The sequence below is a fragment of the Vipera berus genome (assembly GCF_964194415.1).
Source record: "Vipera berus genome assembly, chromosome: 5".
Lineage (NCBI taxonomy): Eukaryota > Metazoa > Chordata > Lepidosauria > Squamata > Viperidae > Vipera > Vipera berus.
In genome coordinates, this window is record NC_138207.1 from 72,144,971 (window position 1) to 72,167,256 (window position 22,286).

General features: G+C 39.0%; 1 protein-coding gene across 1 annotated transcript in view; it reads right to left on the reverse strand.

Annotated features, from left to right (window-relative positions):
* DNTT (DNA nucleotidylexotransferase) overlaps window positions 1-22,286 on the reverse strand; it is a gene marked incomplete at both ends in the record, with an annotated part of 205,688 nt that overhangs the window by 168,757 nt on the left and 14,645 nt on the right. The window contains one exon of the mRNA XM_081328589.1: window positions 19,443-19,547. Coding sequence (XP_081184715.1) covers window positions 19,443-19,547 — 105 coding nt within the window. The remainder of the gene's footprint in view (window positions 1-19,442; window positions 19,548-22,286) is intronic.

A 22,286-nucleotide genomic window follows, 5' to 3' on the forward strand; every position in this document is an offset into this window, starting at 1 on the left:
GGGTACTCAAGAAGACATGAGCAAAATGTGGGATAATTATGAATATAAGAGAAATGGAGAAGAGTAATAAAAAGATAAAAAAGAAATATAGAAAAAGAAATAGAAAGGAAAGGAAAAAAGTATATTAAAGTAGCCTTCAGTCTTCTGAACAGCAGTTATATTTATATTTTGCTCTCTCTGTAAGGTTACATCAAAGATTCCATAATCTAGCCTTTCTAATCATCAAATCCATAAATCATCACTTCATTTTTTTCTTTTTTTCAGCAAAAGGTCCCTGAGGTGTTACTAATTGCTAATAAATGTACTACTTGATTTTTCTCTATGAGTTATGGTAAAACAAGAAGATATACAGTAGGGTCAACAAAACAAGTGTGGAGTAAGCAGAGGTTGAATACAAAACTGATTGGTAAGAAAGACATGTGTTGGGGGCTTGGTCATATGGAGGGAATGAATGAAAATCAAATTGCAAAACAAATATATGAAGAAAAAATGAATGTATTGAGAAGAGGTTGTGGCTGGGTGGAGTTGATGAGATTCTGAAAAAGAGAGGGATAAAAACAAAAGAGTGAATGTGTAAATTAACATAGGGCTGTGGTGAAAGCAAGGATGGTTTACAATGACTGAAAATTGTGGTCTGATATAGTGAATGACATCAACGGGGGGGGGCAGAAGGATGCAGAGAGCCTCACCTTTTGCTCCTGAAGATGTTACCTGGTGAGGTAATGAAATGTTTGCAAGCAAATAGCCAAGTTCAAACAGCACTGAAGATCCCACTGTTTAACCCTAAGCTACAGATATTCTCTTCTGCTGAAACCATGATGGATATGTCTTTGTGAATGAATGAATAAATAGTACACACTAATTTATTGTTGATGCTATGTGAAAAGCTGGAACTGTAGACATTCGAACTTCTTTCGGTGTGCTAACTTTCTATTATATGCCAACATATTATATCAAGTGAAAATTTAAAAAGCATGCAAGGAACTGATCTCTGTGGGTAACTACAGTATTAGCTGAAATACAATTTATCTCACCAAACCAGACATCAAGCATGATGTGAAAAAGGTTCTCTAAAGGTAGAACATGAGCCTAAATGGACTCCAGAAGATGGTAGAGGACAGGAAGGCCTGGAGGAACGTTGTCCATGGGGTCGCAATGTGTCGGACAAGACTTCGCAACTAACAACAACAAAGGTAGAACCTTTGAAAAAGACTAGTGTAAAAAGTACATCAGGTTTCTTAGTACCTTACCAAAGAACACCACAATGCCAGAGGTTCTTTATAAGAAACACCAGTAGCTTCCTTATAGAATAAAAGACACAAGAGACAGGCAAGAAAAATCGTCCATTCCCACTATCTGCATAACCTCTCAAGATAAATTTATTTGAACAGGCCAGCCTGGTTTAAGGGTTTGGGGTATTTTTAATTATTTATTGTTAGGGCTTCATTAATTTAATTTTACTTTTAACTTTTGTAACTTTTGTAGTGCTTTTATTGCCCTGTACACCGCCCTGGGTCCTTCAGGAGAAGGGCGGCATAGAAATTCAATTATAAATTAATTAATTAATTAATTAAATAAATAAAATATAAAACATTTGAAAAAGCAGCATTATAGTTTTAAACTGAGAAGAAAACTAAAACGCTATGTATGTCTAATCAAATACTGTTGGCAATCAATTGAAAGACGGGCATTAAATCTTTCATTTCAAATAGTGCTTTCATTGCTCAATGCTTTCTCCCACTACCAGGAACTCATTAAGACATTTTAAATAAAAATTAAATCAGCACTCCTTCAACAAAACATTGTTGATGAATGCCGCAATAAATTATGGAGTTGCCTTTTTTCTATAAGGCACATTTTGGCATGTTTTGATTTATTTACTTACAATAAAAAAACTGTCATTATTGCTATCTCCGTTCAACTGGGTATAATTTGAATTGACAACACAAACAAAAAGAAAAGAAATAAATGCAGTAGTTCAGATTTAACATGTGTTTAATAAAACAAGGGTCTTCTTTTTAGGACTTTTTTTAGGACTATGTAATATAAAGAGTTATGTGCTTGACTGTTGCGCATTACATAGTAAAACAGATATTCTACCACCACCAGTGGTGGAATTCAAATATGTGAACAACTGGTTCTCTGTGTGGATGCTACTTCTGGAAGTCCATTCTGGGCCTGGTCAACAAAAAATTAGCTACCAGTTCTGCCAAAGTGGTGTGAACTGGCTGAATCCCACCACTGACCATTATTAAAAGTAATATTGGTCTGAAAACTATTTTCCAATTTTTGAAAGTTTTGTTACCTTCTAGCAGAACATCTCAATGTTTCATTTGTTCTTGTGAGATTTCTCCATTAGTCACATTCTTCATGAATACTTTCGTTTCCCAATTGAAAATGGTTCCTGCATATTGTTCCCACATTATGTTACTTCCTGGACTTGAATTAAAGCTAGGGGAGCTAGAAAGCCTATAGATGGCTGTAAAGGTGGTCTGGGCTTATTTCTTAAGTTTCTATCCCAACTTTTCTCAACAAGCAAAAGACAGTTTAAAACAACCTCCTTTCATTTTATCTGTGCTTAGTTGGTCTGAGAGGAGGTGATAGGTCCAACCATCCAATCTGTTTCTATGGCTGAGGATAGACTTGACTCTGGGTAGTTTCAGTCAAAATCTAATACTTCACTTATATACCGCTATAAGTCAAATGGATGCCTATCAATCACCTTATCATTTACTTATTTTTTTAAAAAAAACTATGCTTCACTAATGAAGTTATCACCAAATCTACAAAGAAGAAAAAGTGAACACAATATTTTCATTAAATATTTTATTTTATTGAATAAAAATATTCACCTATAGATATTCAGTAATATAATGGCAACTATAGCTATTATCTGAAAGTTTCCCCAAACCCTCTGAATAAAGTGGAATCTAATAGGGCAGCAGAAAATAGATGAACTATTTTTCATGTATAGATATGTGTATGTGTACTGTATCTGTGTACCAACTGATTTGCAACCAGATATTTTCTCACATACGTACAAATACACATATACTTTCCCATAATTCCTTTTCAGAGTATCAAGAAGGAAAAGGAACAACATAAAAGGATAACATTGGGAGGGGAGAACAAGATACAGCAAAGTTGGATGGAGATATAGGTAGTCGTTGACTTATAACCATTCATTTAGTGACGGTTCGAAGTTACAACGGCACTGAAAAAGTGACTTATGACTGTTTTTCACACTTATGACGGTTACAGAATTTTACCTTTTATCATTCCTTTCTTACTTTAGCTTTGTTGGTGGTTTGTGCTTTAAACAATCGTTTCCTTGTGCAGAACAATCAGATTCCAAGAAACAATAGTGTTCCCAGAAATATATTTTTGCTTACTATTTTGTCACACCAAATGGTGAATTTTCTTTCCCTAAAGACTTTCCACAGTACAAAAAATATTGCTTGGAAGATATATACCTTTCAGTATTCAGCTACCTGCAAGAAGTCAAATGTAACTACAAAAAAAGCAAAGGGAAGGCATTTTGCTTTCTGATTTAAAACTATATTAATAATAATTTATTTATCACAGTGACAAAGCCGTTTCTCTTTTTAAAACGTAAACAGGAAACAAAAAGAATTGCTCTCCTCAGATATAGTGAGACATCAAGTACTCACAATATTCAAATATACACTTTCTTATTATCATGAGTAATGGCCTGGAGGACAATGCAATTCAAAAGCATTTGTAATGAACTTCAGGATGGCACCACCCTTTACTTCAGACTTAACTAGTTTCTCCTCTCAAAATTAAATTGTATTTGTCTGCAATAAAAATGTCTTTCTGAGTTTATGGCAGTTCACAATTAATACTGTCATCCAAACCAATTCCTTGTGGGGAACACGGATGTGGGAGAAAAAAATACAATTTTTATTTTACCTCATAAAAATCACACTGCAAATCGGAATTGCACCTTCAGGGGGAGATGGATAGGCAAGGACATTTTGGGTACGTTAATGTAAGAAGTATAGTTTGCTAGTATCAAAAAAGTCAGGGATATTATTAAAATTGCATGATGAAAGTGAAGAAAAATATTCAGTGGTCTGTGGATACATGATTTATTATGTGACTTGACCACAAAAATAATGGTTATGCCATTATTTGACAAAAATCCATTTTTTGATTGACAATTTTTGAAGTTTTCATGGCCGAGCTTTGGGCGCTTGGCAAGGACATATTTATGGTTTTTGCAGTGTCCTGTGGTCACATGATCACATTGTATGACAGTTTTGCTGAAAACCAGCATTTGCTCCCAGTTTTCAGCAAAATCACACCCATAATAAACCATTGTTTGCTTAACAACCACTGCAAAAAGATCATAAAATTAGGGTCAGTCACATTTTATGACTATTATGACATACAACCATACTTGTCAAAGATTACCTGTATGTCAAAGACTACCTGTAAACCAATCTAGGGATGGGGTATCCTTCTTTCCAACCTCTCAAATACCTACCCAGGAAATCCCTATTTTTTTAGTAGGGCAGATAAAGGTCAACAAACAGCTTTGGCAGACCTATAGCCTCCACTCCTCCACAGGTGCACTGATGTTTTAGCTGCCATTTTGGCCAGTAAGATCATCCTGTTTTGCCTGAGGAAGAAGAGCTGATATTGCTGCAGACACAGAGAGCACCGGCTCTCAGTTGGCAGAGGAGTCTCAATTTGAGAAATTTCCAGGCATGTGTCATGCTGAGAAACACAACAGGTCCTGCACACCTGGACAAGCAGGCATTGGATTACCTACCACAGTGTATCCTGATCATGACCCATTTATAAAAGGGAGAAACAGAGTTGGTACAGCTTGAGTGAGACTGGGGCTACAGGCCTAATGAGCACATTAGTATTAGCCAGTTCTTCATTGGGATGGATCCAAAATCCATAAACTCTTGTTAGTATTTTAAACTTTTATCATCAAAGTTTCTTGCCCTCGCTTACAAAATGATGTCAGAAAAGAGGACTGCTTCAAAGTAATAGCCAGGTCAGGAAAAAAGATTTTATCATCAACTTTGCTTAAACAGAGATTTATTTTAAAAGAAATAAACATCAACAGATGGTTTGATACTGTAAACTCTTGAATCTGTTATGAGAAAACAATTCACATAATATGAATAGGGAACAATGGATAAGAATGTGCCTTCTGTATAAATGACAATTCTAGGCAATTATTTGAAAATGTTTTCTAGGCGTCATTTCTCTCTTTATGTGAAATCTCTGCCTTATTTATTTATTTCTCTCTCTCTCTCTCTCTCTCTCTCTCTCTGTGTGTGTGTGTGTGTGTGTGTGTGTGTGAGAGAGAGAGAGAGAGAGAGAGAGAGAGAGAGAGAGAGAGAGAGAGAGAGAGAGATATTTAGAAGGACAGATCTATGAACTGTAAACCTCAACTTGCAACCACAACTGGAACTTGAATTTTCGGTTGTTAAGCAATGTTGTAAAGTGAGATATGACATGAGCACATCATTTATTGACTGCAATCCTTGCAATCCCCATTTCCATCATTAAGCAGAACAGAATAACAACATTGGGAGGGATTTTGGAGGTCTTCTAGTCCCACCCCCTCCTCAAGCAGGAGACATTATACCATTTTGAACAAGTGACTGCCCAATCTATTTTTAAAAACCTCCAGTGTTGGAGCACTCACAATTTCTGAAGGCAAGCTGTTCCACTGATTAATTATTCTATCAAGTAATTTCTCCTTATTTCTAGATTGCTTCTCACCTCCATTAGTTTCCATCCATTTCTTCCTGTCCTGCCTCCAGGTTCTTTGGAGAATAGGGTGACCTCCTCTACTTTGTGGCAGCCCCTAACATATTGGAAAACTGCTATCATCTCACCCCAATCCTTCTTTTCATTAAACTGCAACTGTTCTTTATATGTTTTAGCCTAATCATCTTTATTGTTCTTCTATGCACTCTTTCTAGAGTCTCAACATCTTTTTTATAGTGTGGTGTCCAAAATATTACTGGTTGTTAGCTGAAGAACTATCCCAATCCAAGCCATTCCAGGCTTGGTCTCTCCTAGCCTTGCACCTCAGTAAGATGAGGTAAAGGTAAAGGTAAAGGTTCTCCCGCACATGCGTGCTAGTCGTTTCCAACTCTAGGGGCCGGTGCTCATCTCCGTTTCAAAGCCGAAGAGCCAGTGCTTATCCGAGGACGTCTCCGTGGTCATGTGGCCGGCATGACTAGATGCCAAAGGCGCACGGAACGCTGTTACCTTCCCACCGTAGTGGTCCCTATTTTTCTACTTGCATTTTTACGTGCTTTCGAACTGCTAGGTTGGCAGAAGCTGGGACGAGTAACAGGCGCTCACTCTGTTACGCGGCACTTGGGATTCGACCCGCCAAACTGCCGACCTTCTGATCGACAACCTCAGCGTCCTAACCCACTGACCCACCACGTCCCTTAGTAAGATGAGGGACTGCTCCAATTCCACCCACCCACCTATCCTCGCAATCACTGCCCTTTGGCTATCCTGAATCCTGCCTTGTGAGGCAACAAACACAGTGGTGGGATTCAGCCAGTTTGCACCAGTTCGGCAGAACCGGTAGCTAATTTTTTGTTGCCCAGGCCCAGAATGGTCTTCCAGAAGCGGCATCCACACAGAGGACTGGTTGTTAACATATTTGAATCTCATCACTGAACAAACAGTCCCAGAATCTCACAGCTCTGTGACAGTTTACCATACCCCAGGAAACTATAGTTGCCCTAGCCTAGTCCCAGTCACCACAGCACTCCAGGACCCCCGGAGTTGACCTTCGCTTTCGTGTTCTTGCTGTTGACAAAGTGTTTCCGGCCTGGCTGTGGGCTGTGCTGGGACTGTCTTTGTGCTGCGAAAAAGTAAAAGTAGCATACAAAACACCCCTATGCAAAGAGCTGTGGGCATGGTTTTATTTTTATTTTTCGTACCATGAAGACAGCTCGATCCCCACCCAGTCTCAGCACCAGGCTGCCTCTCAGGATGAAGCCCAAGGAAAGCAAGAAAATGAACCCAGCCAAATAATACTCTTTCCCCAAATATTGTCCAAACAGAAATAGCTGCTTTTAGAGTGTGTGAAGCATCTAAGAAAAGGCCTTTGTCAGTTTGCCATTCAATAGCATTTCTCACAATGCACAGACTTCAGGCCAAGCATAATGGGATTCTTTTCTAGAAATATCGCATTTGTGCACACTTAGGACATTAGAGTACCTCCAGCAATCACACTTCTGAATACAGGTGCAAATGAAAGGCCCTGGATTGCAAAATACTTATCTAAAAGGCCTTGCTTGCTATTAAATATAAATTCAAACGATGTCTGAAAAATATATGTTGATTATAATTCAGGCTGAAAATTAAATGGAAGTTTTCTCCTCTGGAAGTAAATATTGAAAACTTTGAGCCATTATCTGAGACTGGCTGCCAGGTTAACAAAGCACCTGTTGTCTAGTTTTGTTGACGGTATGGAAAATGCCATATTTAATTGCCTTTATAAAACAGCTCCTCTTCTATACAAGAGTTCAGAAATGGCATTGTAAAATCCCAGAGGCCCCCTCGAAATTGAAAGAGGTGAGAGGAGGGGGGAATCCTGTATGTATCAAAGATTTCACAGCCAGCACAGGCTGAAGCTTTAACATCAAAAGCTAAAAATAGAAATAGAGGGGGGGGAAATATCATCAAGTTACAAAAGGAAAAAAAACCGATATATTTATATCTTAAAATAAAGTGGTTCTAACAAGATGCTATCACTGACACATAATTCAAGATGCTTTGGACCTAATTTGCCGCTTACATGGAACTCAGCCAGAGACAATACAGCATTTAATGGTTGAATGCCCACAGCTTGTATAAGTAAATTGCACAGATGCCTCATTGAAGCTCCATATTTGCACAGAAAATAATATTTTGGGACATATTTTTCTAAACATATGAATTATAGTCACAGTGCAATAAAAACAGCAGGATTTAAGATTATAAAACTGTTGGTACGTTGAATATCTTTTGGGGTAAGTATAAGTCCCCATTTTCCTATACCACATTTCATTAGTAGTCCCAACCCAATTTACTGGTCATCTGAGGCCACCTACTCAGCAAATCTTGCTTGTTTTATAACAATTTAGATTTCCCTTAAAGAAATGCAGAAGTTGTCCATTATCTTCAAAAGCTCTCTAGCCTCTCCAGAGACATCTAGTCCACAAAATTCCTGGAGATTGAAAATAAGCTTATAGCTCAGAACATCTTTCTCCAATCTGCTATGCCCCAGATGTGTGGAATATCCAGCACGTTTTTGCCATGTTATTTTGAGTATTTGTGGAACTGCAGTCCCAATACATCTGGACAACATTCAGTTAAGGAAAGCTAATATAGATAAAATTTGTTTTTCAGATGCTACTATGCATGTAAAATGAATGTGTGTTCATCAAGGCAGCCCACTCTGCTCTTTGACTTATGTATGTTTGGAAAAAGTCTCAGGATGCTCAATTTTTGTTGTTACTGTGCCAAAGGTGTTTTTCCAAAAGGCAACTAGATTTTATTTTCCTTGAAGGTGTTTCACTTTTCATCCAAAAAGGTTCTTCAGTTCTGACTGAATCGTGGTGGATAGAAGGATTTATATTCTTTGCAGTCATCTGGTTGTTAGCACTCATTCAATCCATGAGCAGATGACTGCAAGGAACACAAATCCTGCCATGCTCCAACATTCAGTCAGAACCAAAGAGGCTTCTTGGATGAAAAGCAAAAAGTGTTCAATGAAAAACAAAGTCCACTTGTCTTTTGAAAAAGCACCTTTGGTATAACCATGACCTGGATGACTGAGAATCTCCATAGACATTCTGCTGTTGCTATTGTGATGCAGGGATTATTCCCAACACCACAAATTTCCAATTTTTTTTCCTGAGGTAAAATGTCTCAGTTAACATACCCTGCTTTCCCACACTGACTTGAACACTTTTTTTTCAATAGCTGTAGTTTCTCCTGTATAAGCGTCTATTTAGCACATTATAACTTATCAGTGGCCTTGAACTTAAATCTGTAGAATGCATTCTGCCTTACTTTGCCAAAATTCTTGTTGGGTGCCAGGTAGGAGTTAAGGGTTTTTCTGTGGGAAATCACTGGTTTGGTTGGTTTTTGGAGTTATTTTTCATTGTACAACTTAAGAACTGCACAGACCTAAAAAGCCATGAAATCTTTAGTACGGTTATACAGTAGAGGTAGTTTGCAAAAATCCAAATTAATCAGATATAGCATAATCTCCTGTGTCTCTCAGAACAGCATTGCTACACTATGGTGTGGGACATGTTTCCAATCAAATAACACAACTGATAAGACACAACCCCTGTCAAACTCCCTCCCTGACTAGAAACATGGTAGATGGATGGATGGATGGATGGATGGATGGATGGATGGATGGATGGATAGATAGATAGATAGATAGATAGATAGATAGATAGATAGATAGATAGATAGATAGATAGATGGATGGATGGATGGATGGATGGATGGATGGATGGATGGATAGATAGACAGACAGACAGACAGACAGACAGACAGATAGATGCATAAGGTGTACATTTCTTACAATGACCACACTAAATAGCAGTACAGTAAAATGAATCCGGTGTAGCTTCCATCCATTTTGGATATACTACCTCTTATTCTTGTGTTTCATTGTTCCTCATATCCAAAAACAAGCAATACAATACTAAAATACACATATGCACATATAAACATACCCACTGTAAAGAATGTTGACTGAAATTATCTGATCTCAGCAGTGTGGGATCCTTCATAAAAAAGGATTCTAAAAGAAATAATTGAAAGACTAGAGATTTATTACAAATAGTTTGGGAGTCAAAAGCAAAATCTAAGCCAGGGGTGTCAAACTGCCAGCCCGCAAGCCAGATGCATCATGGCGAAAGTGCGCCCACCCCATTGCCAGCAATGGAAAAAAAGTCACAATACGTCGTGACACATCACATGACTTTGCCAGTTTGACACCCCTGATCTAAGCAAATGCAGTTACCCTCAATTTATTTGGGAGACCTAATTTAATCTTGAGATGATCATATAATAAAAGAACTATTTCATTAAAGCTCTTTGTGTATACTTTATACAAATAAAGAGCTCTTAAATCATAACATATTGCCAAAATTCAGTATTATGGAGAAATCAGTGCAACAGTTTACTCTCTATGTGTTTGCTTAGAAGACAGTCCCCTTGACTATACAGATAGTCCTGGACTTACAATCAGACTCTTAGCAACTGTTCAATTTCTGACAAACCTCCCCAAAAACCTATTTACAACTCAGATTCAAGGTTCTGATGTCCAGGATCCCCTCAGGGCCACATGACTGCATTTGGGACATTCTGTAACCAGCCCACATTTATAACCACTTGCAGTATCCCATAGTGACATGGCCCCAATTTATGATTTTTTCCCCCAAAAAACCAGAAGTGGCTTTCAGTTTTCAGCAAAAAAACACCACCCCATAATGAACAATCGGTTCACCTACCAACTGTGATGTTCACTTAACAACCATGGGGTTTGCTTTATGACCCGCCACATTCACTTAATGGCTGCTGCATATAAAGTCACAAAATGGAGGCCAGTCATGTGGTGTCCCACTTTATGACCATCACAACTTACAATTGAAATTGCAAGCTCATTTACGGTCATAACCTGAGGATTACATGTATCCCTAGAAAGGTAGGTGACAGAAATTTCCAAAACATAAGGAGTAATTGCCCTAAGTAACATCCTGTTATTAATGGCAGGCCTTTGACGGGCAAAGCCTGTTGTCTTGAATCCATCAAATGGACTTAAGGGAAAGAGAGAGAAAAATACCTGTTCACCCAGAGGAAAGATTCTTGATTATTGGCTCCTCTGAGCCTCTCCTAAAAGCTGTGAAGAGCACCAGCAGAGCCAACGAAGGCCGTCATCTGCAAATGCCAAGATTCACAAATTCTACAGCTACTGATCACTAGCTAAGTACAACTCGGCTGTATTTACACATCTTTCCCCTTGCGACTCAGCACTGAGAGAATAAGTGCAGAGAGGAACAATAAAACTCAGCAAAAACGAATGAGCTCACATCAGAATAGGTGTCACCTGATTGCTCTATTGTCCATCCAATATACATTGTTTACTGGTGGCCATAATAAAGAATGTTTATCTATCTGAAGTCTCATTATAATCTTTCCCCATTTGGCTAGTTCAGCACATCCTGAAGAATTCATGGCCTCTTCCTTCCTTCCATTTAATGTGTCAAAATCAACTGATCTGGGAACTGTATCTGTGTCAGCTTTGGCAAGGGAATAGCATTCTGAAATGCATCTGGAGACAGATGTCTAGTTTAAGGATGCAGAATTTTAACAGGAATGCTAAGGAAATCAGGAAATTTGTCTTAGGTCAGTTTTCTAACAGTAATTTGCAATAATTCAGGCTTTAGCACAAGAGTCCTTTGAGACTGAAGTGGTTTATAAGTCTCGTTCATTTATGTTATTTTATGTTATGTTTATGTTATTTTTAAATCAAATTTAAAGGTCGCCCATCTCATTCTTCAAGTGACTAAATACATAAATAACATAGCAGTAATAAGGACAAGTTCTAAAACAATTCAACGAAAGCCCCTTCAACCAGTAGTAGAAAAATGGCTTTAAGCTGATCAGCTTCATTATACTTCATTAAGCTTTCCCAGTCTAATATAGTCATATAATAACATTTCTATAATAAAAACACTTCAGTTTAAGGTAACTTTAAAGAAATACAGGTAGGCTTTGACGTACGACCACAATTGAGCCCAACACTTCTGTTGCTACTTGAAGCAGTTGTTAATTGAGTTTTACCCCATTTTACAACCTTTCTTACCGCAGTTGTTAAGTTAGTAGCACAGTTCTTAAGTGAATCTTGCTTCCCCATTGATTTTCCTTGCCAGAGAGTCGCAAAAGGTGACTCTGGGACACTGCAACGGTCATAAATATGAGTTAGTTGCCAAGCATCTGAATTTTGGTCACATGACCATGGGGGGGATGCCGCAAGGATCACAAGTGAGGAAAACGGTCATAAGTCACTTGTTTTCAGTACTGTTGTAACTATGAATGGTCACTAAACAAACTGTTGTAAGTTGAGGACTACTGTATATCCGGTTTCCACACGTCAGTCAAAAACATAAGAAATTGCAGTATAAAAGCACCATCTTATAGTCCACAGCACATAATCTGGGAAGACTTGGTTCAGACTTGAAAGTTGTTTTGACTTTACAAGTCAAGATCCATGTAACCAGTTCATCTTGATCTTTCAGGTTAATGTTACATTGAGCAGGGATGGATCCTGACAGTCTTCCAACTGACTGAGCCTATCCAGCCTCCGAACAGAGCAAAACATTATGCTGACGAACTTGTGCAAACCACAGTGCTTTCTGTAGCTTCATTTGCTATAAGAACTGTGCAAGCAGACATTCAGTAATAGTGACAACACGTATTTACCAGTGCTAGGATTCACACAAATCTACATTGCTATTCTAACATATCATCTTACACACAACACTAGTCGCTGTTTCACTTTTTTTAAAAAAAGAGTTCCTTCCTCAATTAAATTATATAACGAGAACATGGATCATTTTTATCCATGCTTGGAGTCACTACTGTTCATAAATCCAATTGCAAGTATTTTAAGTTCTTAATTCTTTTTTTCTAGAATTCAGGTTTTACATTCTCTATCTCCAAAAGGACCACAGTGCGCTGGTTTTTTAGTCCTGCAATCTCTCTTTGTTTTCATTAACTTCTTAACTAATTACTGAACAAAGCACAGTCTGAAACAGACTGAGGGTGTCTACAGTTATTTACCTTCATACAGTAGTAAATCCTGCAAATTCTAGGCTATAAATATTAATTGAAAAATGAAGGGAAAGACATAGCTGTTAAGAGTACTGATGCAAATGAGAGAGAACAATATATTCTGGGGCAGACTTCAGATATGTCATGTAGCAGGCACAAAAACTGTATAATAATATTCCTGTTTTGGGATGTCATGCAAATTAAAAAAGAAGTTCCAAGCAACCCAAACAAAGCAATATATCTTAATGTTAAAATATGAAATAATTTGGGGGGGGGGGGAGTCAGACAGTGATTGTGGTGTACGGTAAATTTCACAAGGGAAGAAAACTGCCTAGCAGCTTGAACAATTTCTGAATTATTAGTGATGCAGTGGATCAAAATTTAGCATCTAGCAGAACCTGGTTGCCGTCTGAGATAAAGCACAGTCAATCTGTTCCTCATTTCAGTGGAATGATTAGCATTCTTTGCATCCCGAAAAATCTACATATATCCATATTTAGTACACAGAGAGAGCGACAGCAATGAATCTTTGAAAGCCCATCTCCCAGCTCGCGAAACCGATTTCTCAGTTGCTCCAAGAGGTCTCAGTAACCTTTGTGACAATTCTAAATTGGTAGATCAACCAGTACAAAAGAAAAATAGAGCAAAGAGATTGTCAACACTGTGCACTCTTGCCTTACAGCAGCGATAGGCAGGACAACTCTGCAGCCAACACCTCCAAAATGTTAAGAAGTTCTAATGTTCCTATGCAAGTTTGGTGCTGTGGTTAATGCATCAGGCTAGAGCAGACCTGGCAATTTCTGGGGTCCGGTGCACATCCAGCCCTTTGCCTGTCCTTGTCCAGCCTGTATGGATTGCTTTCATTTTGAAGGCAACTGCTTTTTTTTCATTTTATGTATGTGCATGCCTGCAAGCCTATGCACCTTCACAGCCCTATTGGTTCAGCTCTCCACAACAGCCCCAGTTTCTCATGTTGCTCCTTGGAAAAACCAATTGCCTCCCCCTGGACTAGAGATTAGGAGATTGTGAATTCTATTCCTGCCTTAGGCATGAAGCCACCTGATGACATTGGGCCAGTCACTTTCTCTCAGCCCTAGGAAGGAGGCAATGGTAAACCATTTCTGAAATGTTGCCAAGAAAACTGCAGGGACTAGTCCAGGGGTAGGCAACCTTGGCTCTTTTATGACTCGTGGACTTCAACTCCCAGAATTCCTGAGGCAGCCGTGCTGAGGGGAAAGGGAGAGGTTTCCAAGCTGAGCCATGCTGGCTCAGGAATTCTGGGAGTTGAAGTCCACGAGTCATAAAAGAGCCAAGGTTGCCTACCCCTGGACTAGTCCAACAGTCACCAATCCATACCAATGTCATCAGACAGTTATATGACCTTTCTTCATCCCAGAGCTTAATAGACACTTGAGTGCCAGAATAAGAAAGCATCCTTCCAAAGGAGGGAGTGGGGAAAAGTGATGGGAGATGCTGTCACATTGAACTTTATCATTTAGATGCAACTTGGGGGAAGATATAGGAGTTATTCTAAAAGCTCTCAGGGATCTGTACATGTTGTATGTTTTACATTAAATTTCTTATGATTTTCCTGAAATGTAGAAATGTAGAAATTGTCCACTTTCTACAAAAGCTTTCTAGAGCTTTCCTAGAGATTTTCCCTAGTCTACAGAATTCCCGGAGAATGAAAATGAGGTTATAATTCAGAACATCCTTCTCCAAACTCCTATGGTCCAGATGCGCTGTGACTTCAACTCCCAAAATACCCAGCATATGATATTTGAGTATTTTAGGAACTGTAGTCCTAAACAACATCTAATTAAGAAAGGTTTAAGTTATTAGTGGCCTTGGTTTATAATATAGGATCCATTTTCCCAAACCTTCTTGGATCTTAAATAGAAGATAAGGATTTGCCTACGGGAAATATTAATTGTTAAATGGGTTGATGGTGTTATTTTTTTACTGCAAGGCCAAATCCAGCATCTCCAAAATGCTAAAAAGCAGGTCTGAAAATTTTAGTCCCACTCACTTGAAAGTCAACACACTACCACCAGCCTTTTGGTCCTTGAGCAGGGCATGAAGTGAAAGTGTTCCCCACAACCTAGAACTAAGGAGAAACTTCCTGACAGTTAGAACAACTAACCAGTGGAACAACCTGCCTCCAGAAGTGGTGAATGCTCCAACACTGGAAGTTTTTAAGAAGAGACTGGACAGCCATTTGTTTGAAATGGTATAGGGTTTCCTGCCTTAGCAGGGTGTTGGACTAGATGACCTCCAAGGTCCCTTCCAAATTATTATTATTATTATTATTATTATTATTATTATTATTATTATTATTATTATTATTATTATTATTATTATTATTATTATTATTATTATTATTATTATTATTATTATTATCAAGGTTTCCTTTAATTCCAATACTGATAAGAATTCCATGCTGATTTCACACTAGAAAAAAATGCTTCTAAAATAATGAAGTTGAGCAAACACCTGCCAGGAATTCTTTCTGCATATTACAGCACATATAAAGATTTGAACTGGGCTATACGTAAGGTGAGAGCCAGTTTAGTGTAGTGGTTAAGGCATCAGCTAGAACACAGGTGTCAAACTCCCATGTCGTGTGACGTGTCACAATGTATTGCTGGAGCTGGGGTGGGCACAGCCTCCATATGATGCAACCAGCCCATAAGCCAGCAGTTTGACACCCCTGAGCTAGAATCTTGGTCCCACCTTAGGCACAAAGCCAGCAGGGAAAGCTTGGGCCAATCACTTTCTCTTAGCCCTAGAAAGCAGGTAATAACAACCCACTTTGAAATCTTGCCATGAAAAACTGTAGAAATTGTCCAGGCAATCACCAGACATTAACCCTAAGTTAAAGACAAAGAAAGGGGGGGGAATAAGGTATGGATGGGCCAGAACATGTAAAATAATGGCACTGACTTTTATTTTATTTATTTATATTTTATTTTAATTCCATTTATATCCCGCCCTTCTCCGAAGACTCAGGGCGGCTTACAAGCTTAGCAGCAGCTTTCATTCTATGTACATGCCTGCTTGTTAGGGCTTTCACACACACCCCAAGAGGCATTATTACAAAGTCAGCTTATTGCCCCCAACAATCTGGGTCCTCATTTTACCTACCTCGGAAGGATGGAAGGCTGAGTCAACCTTGAGCCTGGTGGGACTCGAACCTGCACTAATTGCTGGCAGCTGGTGTTACTTAAGGAGGCATCAGCCCACTGCTCCACCAAGGCTCTTTTTTTTTGCTAGATATACAAAGTAGGGAAAACTTTTTAGAGCAGCATCATTCTGGGTTCCACAGTCAGACAAGGGAAGAGAAAGAAGCTTAAGAATGGAACAACTGGCAATGTTGCAAAACATTGTCTTTCAGCCTCTCTGGTAGGGTTGCATTGGGGAATTTCTAATGGTTTTTGTTTGTTTGGTTGGTTGGTTTTGTTGTTGTTTTTTTGCTTTTGTCTGCATAGCTTCCAGCCAGATCTGATTCATTTTCAGTCCTGGTCTTTCTTTTGCTGGCTTCTTCTCATATACCAGGGGTGTCAAACTCAAATTCATTGAGGGCCGCATCAGCATTGCGGTTGCCCTCAGGGGGCTGGGTGGGTGTGGCCAGGGTGGGTGTGGCCTACTGGGCAGGCGTGGCTACAGTGCGTATGGTTGGGTGTGGCCAGCTCTACATCGTTCGCCTCAAGGGTGCCTATGGGAGCCTGGGCAGGAGTGGAACAGATCTAAGGGTCTCTGGCAGAAGGAGGGTCTCTGGGCCAGGGCCAAGGCAGTGGGGGCCGTTCCCTCACTGTTTCCAGGATGGCTTCGCGGGCTGCATGAAACCACTTCGCGGGCCGCATCCGGCCCCCGGGCCTTGTGTTTGACACGTCTGTCATATACCATTCCATTCTTGGAAAGTTATCCTGCTGATGTAAATCCTGGTTACATAATTCCATTCCAATACTCCATTGGGTTAGAAATAATTATTCCCCCCCCAAAACGGATAGGCCTGAATCTAAATCAGAATAACAGAATAAGTGAGTTGGAAGGGACCTTGGAGGTCTTCTAGTTCAGGGCTTTTCAACGTTTTCACCCATTGTACCACTTTTAGGATATGGCAACATCCGAGTACCACCAGTCGCCTAGCAAGGTGTCAAAAACTTGATGACCCCCCCCCAAAAAAGGAAAAAAGTGATGAAGTACAGGTAGTCCTCGACTTACAACAATTCACTTAGTGACTGTTTGAAGTCACAATGGCACTGAAAAAAGTGCCCCCCAAGCCACAGCCGAGCAAGACATTTGTCTGCCTGCCCGGCAGCGCTCTTCCTCCTGTCCGAGGTTTTCATTGTTGTGAGCATTTCTGTTGAGGATTGACAGCGGGGGTGGGGTGGAAAGGTGTTTGGTTTTTATTCCCCCCGTCTGCTGGGTGGTTGCAGCACTTCACACGACCCTGGGACACTGTGACCGTCATAAGTATGAATCAGTTGCCAAGCATCTGAATGTAAATCACAAGACCCTGGAGATGCTGCAACATACCAGCTGATCGGCGCTTCTTCTGGGCTCAGAAGCACCAGGATCAGCGCTGAGCTCCAGCTGCAACCTGGCACTTCCACTGAGCCCTGACAGCCCCGAAGAAGCGCTGATCCTGGCGCTTCTGCTGAGCCCTGACAGCCTTGCAGCTCCAGCCGTCTCTCGCTCAGGCTTGTGTGGTGCTGCCACTGGTTCAGCTCATTCCCCTCCCTCACTACCACTTTTCTAGGATGGTCACGTACCACCTGCCAGGTGCCAATGTACCACAGGTGGTACCCATACCACTGGTTGAAAAGCCCTGTTCTAGTTCAACCCCCTGCTCAATCAGAAAACCCTATACTACTTTCAGACAAAGGGCTGTCCAATCTCTTTTTAAATGAAAACTTAAAAGTGTTCTTTCAATGGGCATGAGAAGCTTCTCACCAGGGCATCTTCTGGCTGTTTTGCTCTCAATTATATTATTTAGATAATCATAAAATACTTATTTCACTGACTAGCTTAATAATGTTTATGTTAAAAACTTTAATTACATTATTAATTTTCTTTCCCGCAAATATGTGGTTGATACTCCATACTCCATGCACTTTACTTCAAGTTTCAGTGAATTCAGAATTCCAAATCAGGATGATTCCTAATCCAATTGATTACAGCAGATTGTTAACGACTATGCTCTGAAACAAACCATGTGATTGATTCAGTGTTTGCCAAGCTCAAAACTCAATCACTCTTTACTCTTCAAATCATTAGATTGTAAATATCACTACCAATATAAAAAAAGGCCACTTGAAGATCTCACACACACTGAAACTATCAGAGGCTACCACCTATCTTACTATTGGAGAAGAATTTTGACAAAAAGATTCATTTATCAAGGCTTCAGATGGGTAGTGGTCTCTCCCTTGCTAATTTATTTGTCTCCTATCAGATTCTGGAGATCAACCTGTGGAAATACCCTGATTATAAAATTCCCTGCATGAAACAGAAATTGAAATAGATGTCTTACAAAACCCTCTCCAGCTTTATGATTGATCACACGACCATCGGATTGATTATTGATTATTTATTGCTGGACTTATATGCTGCTCCAATCAAAAGCAGCTCAGAGCAGTTGATGTGCTCTATTTTAGAAATCATGTTGATCTTCCATTGTTCTTCAAATCTCAAGAGAGAGAAATTTACCTCAGATACTCCTGCAGCCAATTGCTATAAAGATTTATTTGGGGAAGAAATAGAGCTGTTTGAGTTGGCTTTCTCGTGCACACATATAAAGAGAGAGGAAAACACAGGGAAAGAGAGAAAACAGGGTGTGATTCACACCCTCTGGTGTCAACCTATGATGCTGGGATTGTGTGTGTGAACTGAACTAAGTAACCATGTGGAAAAAGACTAACGGCATGCATATTTCCTTCACACTTTCTCCTTGCAGGATGCTGATTAGCTCAGAAAAGGATCTGTCTCTGCGTTTCCTTAACTCACAGACCATTCCCAGCCATTTGATAAGTAGATCCAACAATTCTGAATGGGTGAAATCAAAGGAACTACCATTAGGTTCAAGTATCTTTGGCCAATTGTTACTTGCCAATGTAACTATTCTCAGAACATGTGTTCATGGTAATAAACTCCAGACATTATTAGGTTGCAACTCATGTGGAAGTCTCTCCATCCATATCAAAGGCCCCAAGTGCAGAAAATTCCATTCTATCTATGGAGATCCAATTTCAATGACATCGCAACAATGTCTAATCGTGGAGGGGGAGACTCCTTACTACTCAGTGTTGAATTTTGTATGGGAATGTATCACCTATACAGAGCTTTATAGTCAAGGAGTTAGTAAAAAGTGTAAGATTTAATGGAAAATTATCCAAACATTGTATACATATTTATTTAAAAATAAATCCAATTGTAATTTACAGGAATTATTTCCAAATTAAAAAAAACAACTGGAACCATTATTTCTGATGGGTATATGAATCACAGATTTAGGACTTACAACATGTCTGAAAATATTAGCAAGATTCGTTTAACTTTAGCAGTAAAACTATATATATTACCGTCAACTTTTGGTTATAATTCTTTAAAGTTGTCCTTCTCTGGCAGGCATACTGGGAAATGCGAATTCTGACAATATCTGAAGTAGTAGAATGATCTTCATCTACCTAGGTAGACAGGGAGAAAAGATACTATTTGTTAATCCAACAACTCAGAGGACAAAGGTTTCAAACCATTTCATATAAGTACCCTGATCCATCATAAGTATATTTTCTGCACAGTCACCTCCAACTATATTCACATTAAAGTGGACACAGATAGAGCTCTTCCTTGTTGCCCCATCTGACAAATTTTAAGTTTTATGGGACAAACCAAAACATACATAGCCCATACTCCATGCACATATTAATAATTTGCTTGGGGTGCAAGTCCTACAGAATTATAGAAAGTAGAAAGTTAGGTGGGAGCTATTTAATTATTTATCTATTCATTCGTGCATTCATTCATTCATTCATTCATTCCTTTTGTTAATAAACAGAACAATTGAAGACCTAGACAAATGTTTTTCAAAAGAGTAAAAACTTGTGCAAATGTAGGCCTATATATAGACCCAGACAGCTAAAAATAAATATGTGGCCTTTAGGAGAAGCACAAACATACTGTCAGGTCCCTACCAGAACGCTGCCATTCTAAGGGGAGGGGGAAATGTTGCTTGGGGATTGAAGATGTTTCCATGTTGTTTCTCCTTTTGCTTTGATGTATCCACATGGGAATTGGGGAGGAGGGATTGAGCCCTCAGGGCCATCTGGTTTGACTCCTTTCCAGCTAACTCTTGCCTGTTACCAAGGTCGCAGCACCAGAGAACAACTTGTTATCACCTTTTTGGCTCAGAGCTCACAACAACTTCACACCAGTGGATTGGCTGGGGCAATGGGGGTGGGGTTGGACAATGGGAAAATAACCTAATGCAAGAGTGTCAAACTGCCAGCCCGTGTCATGGTGAAACCACGCTGATCCCATTACTGGCAATGGAAAAAAGTTGCGATATGTTGCAACATGTCACGTGACGTTGCTTGACACCCCACGCGGGAACTTCAGATTCCACCTGGTCTCTCTTCAATCACTTTCTCTCAGTAAAAGATCCTTTTGAAACAACGCTCGTTTCAAGAGTCATGCTTTCCTGAGGAGATGGCTGAGGTAGGACCTTACACATACATTTTAAACATACATATTCATGTTTTTATTCAGAATGACTTTGCAAAGACAAAGGTAATCAGAAAAATCATTATTACTACAGCTAATAAAGGGTGACCAGATTCAAATAAACATACCTCTCCTTTCTATGAGGTTTTTTCCCAAAGGCTATTGTTGTAAATATTTTCATTCCAGTGCAAATTCCCAACATTTTATATCACTAATCTAAACAAATAACAGTAAAATGCTGTTGTGTTACACTTGCTTTCGAGAGGCAGCTTTTTTTGGTCACTGTGGAAGTTGTACATTGAGCTAAACAGGTTTTTTTGGTCTGCTCTAGTAACTGTCTTCTTCTTAGGGAATGTCGTCATGCAGGCATTAAGTACGCAACAAGAAGAATTATGTAGTTTTCATTTTGGGTTAAGCAATCAGGGCTATCCTGGATCTGCTTGTTTTATTATTGCCCTCTTGTCCTTTTCTTGTAAATCTTTTCGAGCCTTGAATTCTCGCCAATTGCCTAGTCTCTGCCTTGAAATACATTAATATTTCCTTGATTTAAACAGAATTGTTTTCAGGAAAGTGGAAGTGTTAGGAAAATCTGGCGCAACAGAAAACTGTAGGAGCAATACCCAGTTAGTTCTACACAAGGAGAATGAAGTTCACCTCAAATGAATTTTGCGTAACCAAAACCCAAAGCAGAGTTAACATAAAAATTGTAATGAAATAAAACCAGGCAGAAAGCACCCTGCTATGAATATGTTTAAAGCAGCTTGTGATGCTTTGCTGACAGAATGAACTTAGTGTAGGATATTTTGCCACTTCTAGAAATAAGGAAGAGTTTAAATAAAGGTTAATTGGTTTTTAAGGGTTTTCAAATTATTTTTGCTGTAATTTAATTGGAGCCACAAGAAATAGGCATTGCTTATGTTACGATCAGCTAATTTTACATGAGAGTCAGTGACAAATATTGGACTCTAGTAGATTGACAAAACTTGCCCACTGCAGGAGACCCATGGTCACTCTTACTTAGGAGGGGAGAGAAAACTGCTATGATTTGATGCTATAATTGGGCAGAATAAGGCAAATTTAGGATATCAGCATAGAAGAGCAAACTGTATATTTTTAAAAGTATTTGCGTTCTCCACAATCAAGCTCCAATAATTTTTAGCTAGAAATTATAATATGATTGATCTAAAACAAGGAAATGTTCAGGTAATCAAAAGCTTACGAAATTGGGGACATTCAAACTTCAGTTGACAATAATTATTTCATTAGTTAATTCAATATACTTAGCTACCTTAAGAGATTAGAAGAAAAAGGCTGTTGTGAGGATGTAGAATAATAAAACATATTGCCTACACAAAGTCAGTACTGATAATTTGTAACAGTCTGAAAACAAGTCAAATTAAAATGGCTCACCCTACCCAATGAGATAGTCAAATTAAAACAAATTCCATTCAGCGTATCAGTGGTGCCCATAAAAAGAAGCAATAAAGAATTGTATCTTTTGAGTTCTTCTAAGAGACTATGCGTGTGACATCTGATGCTCTCCTATGTTGTCTTCCATAGTGGATCCCCTGCACAATAGCAGTTAAAATCATATTAGAAAATTAAGTAATAAACTGTATCAGGAAGGCACACCCAGAGAGAGCATGAAGAAACTATCAAGAGCATTAAGCGATATTTATTTATTTATTTCATTTATTTAATTT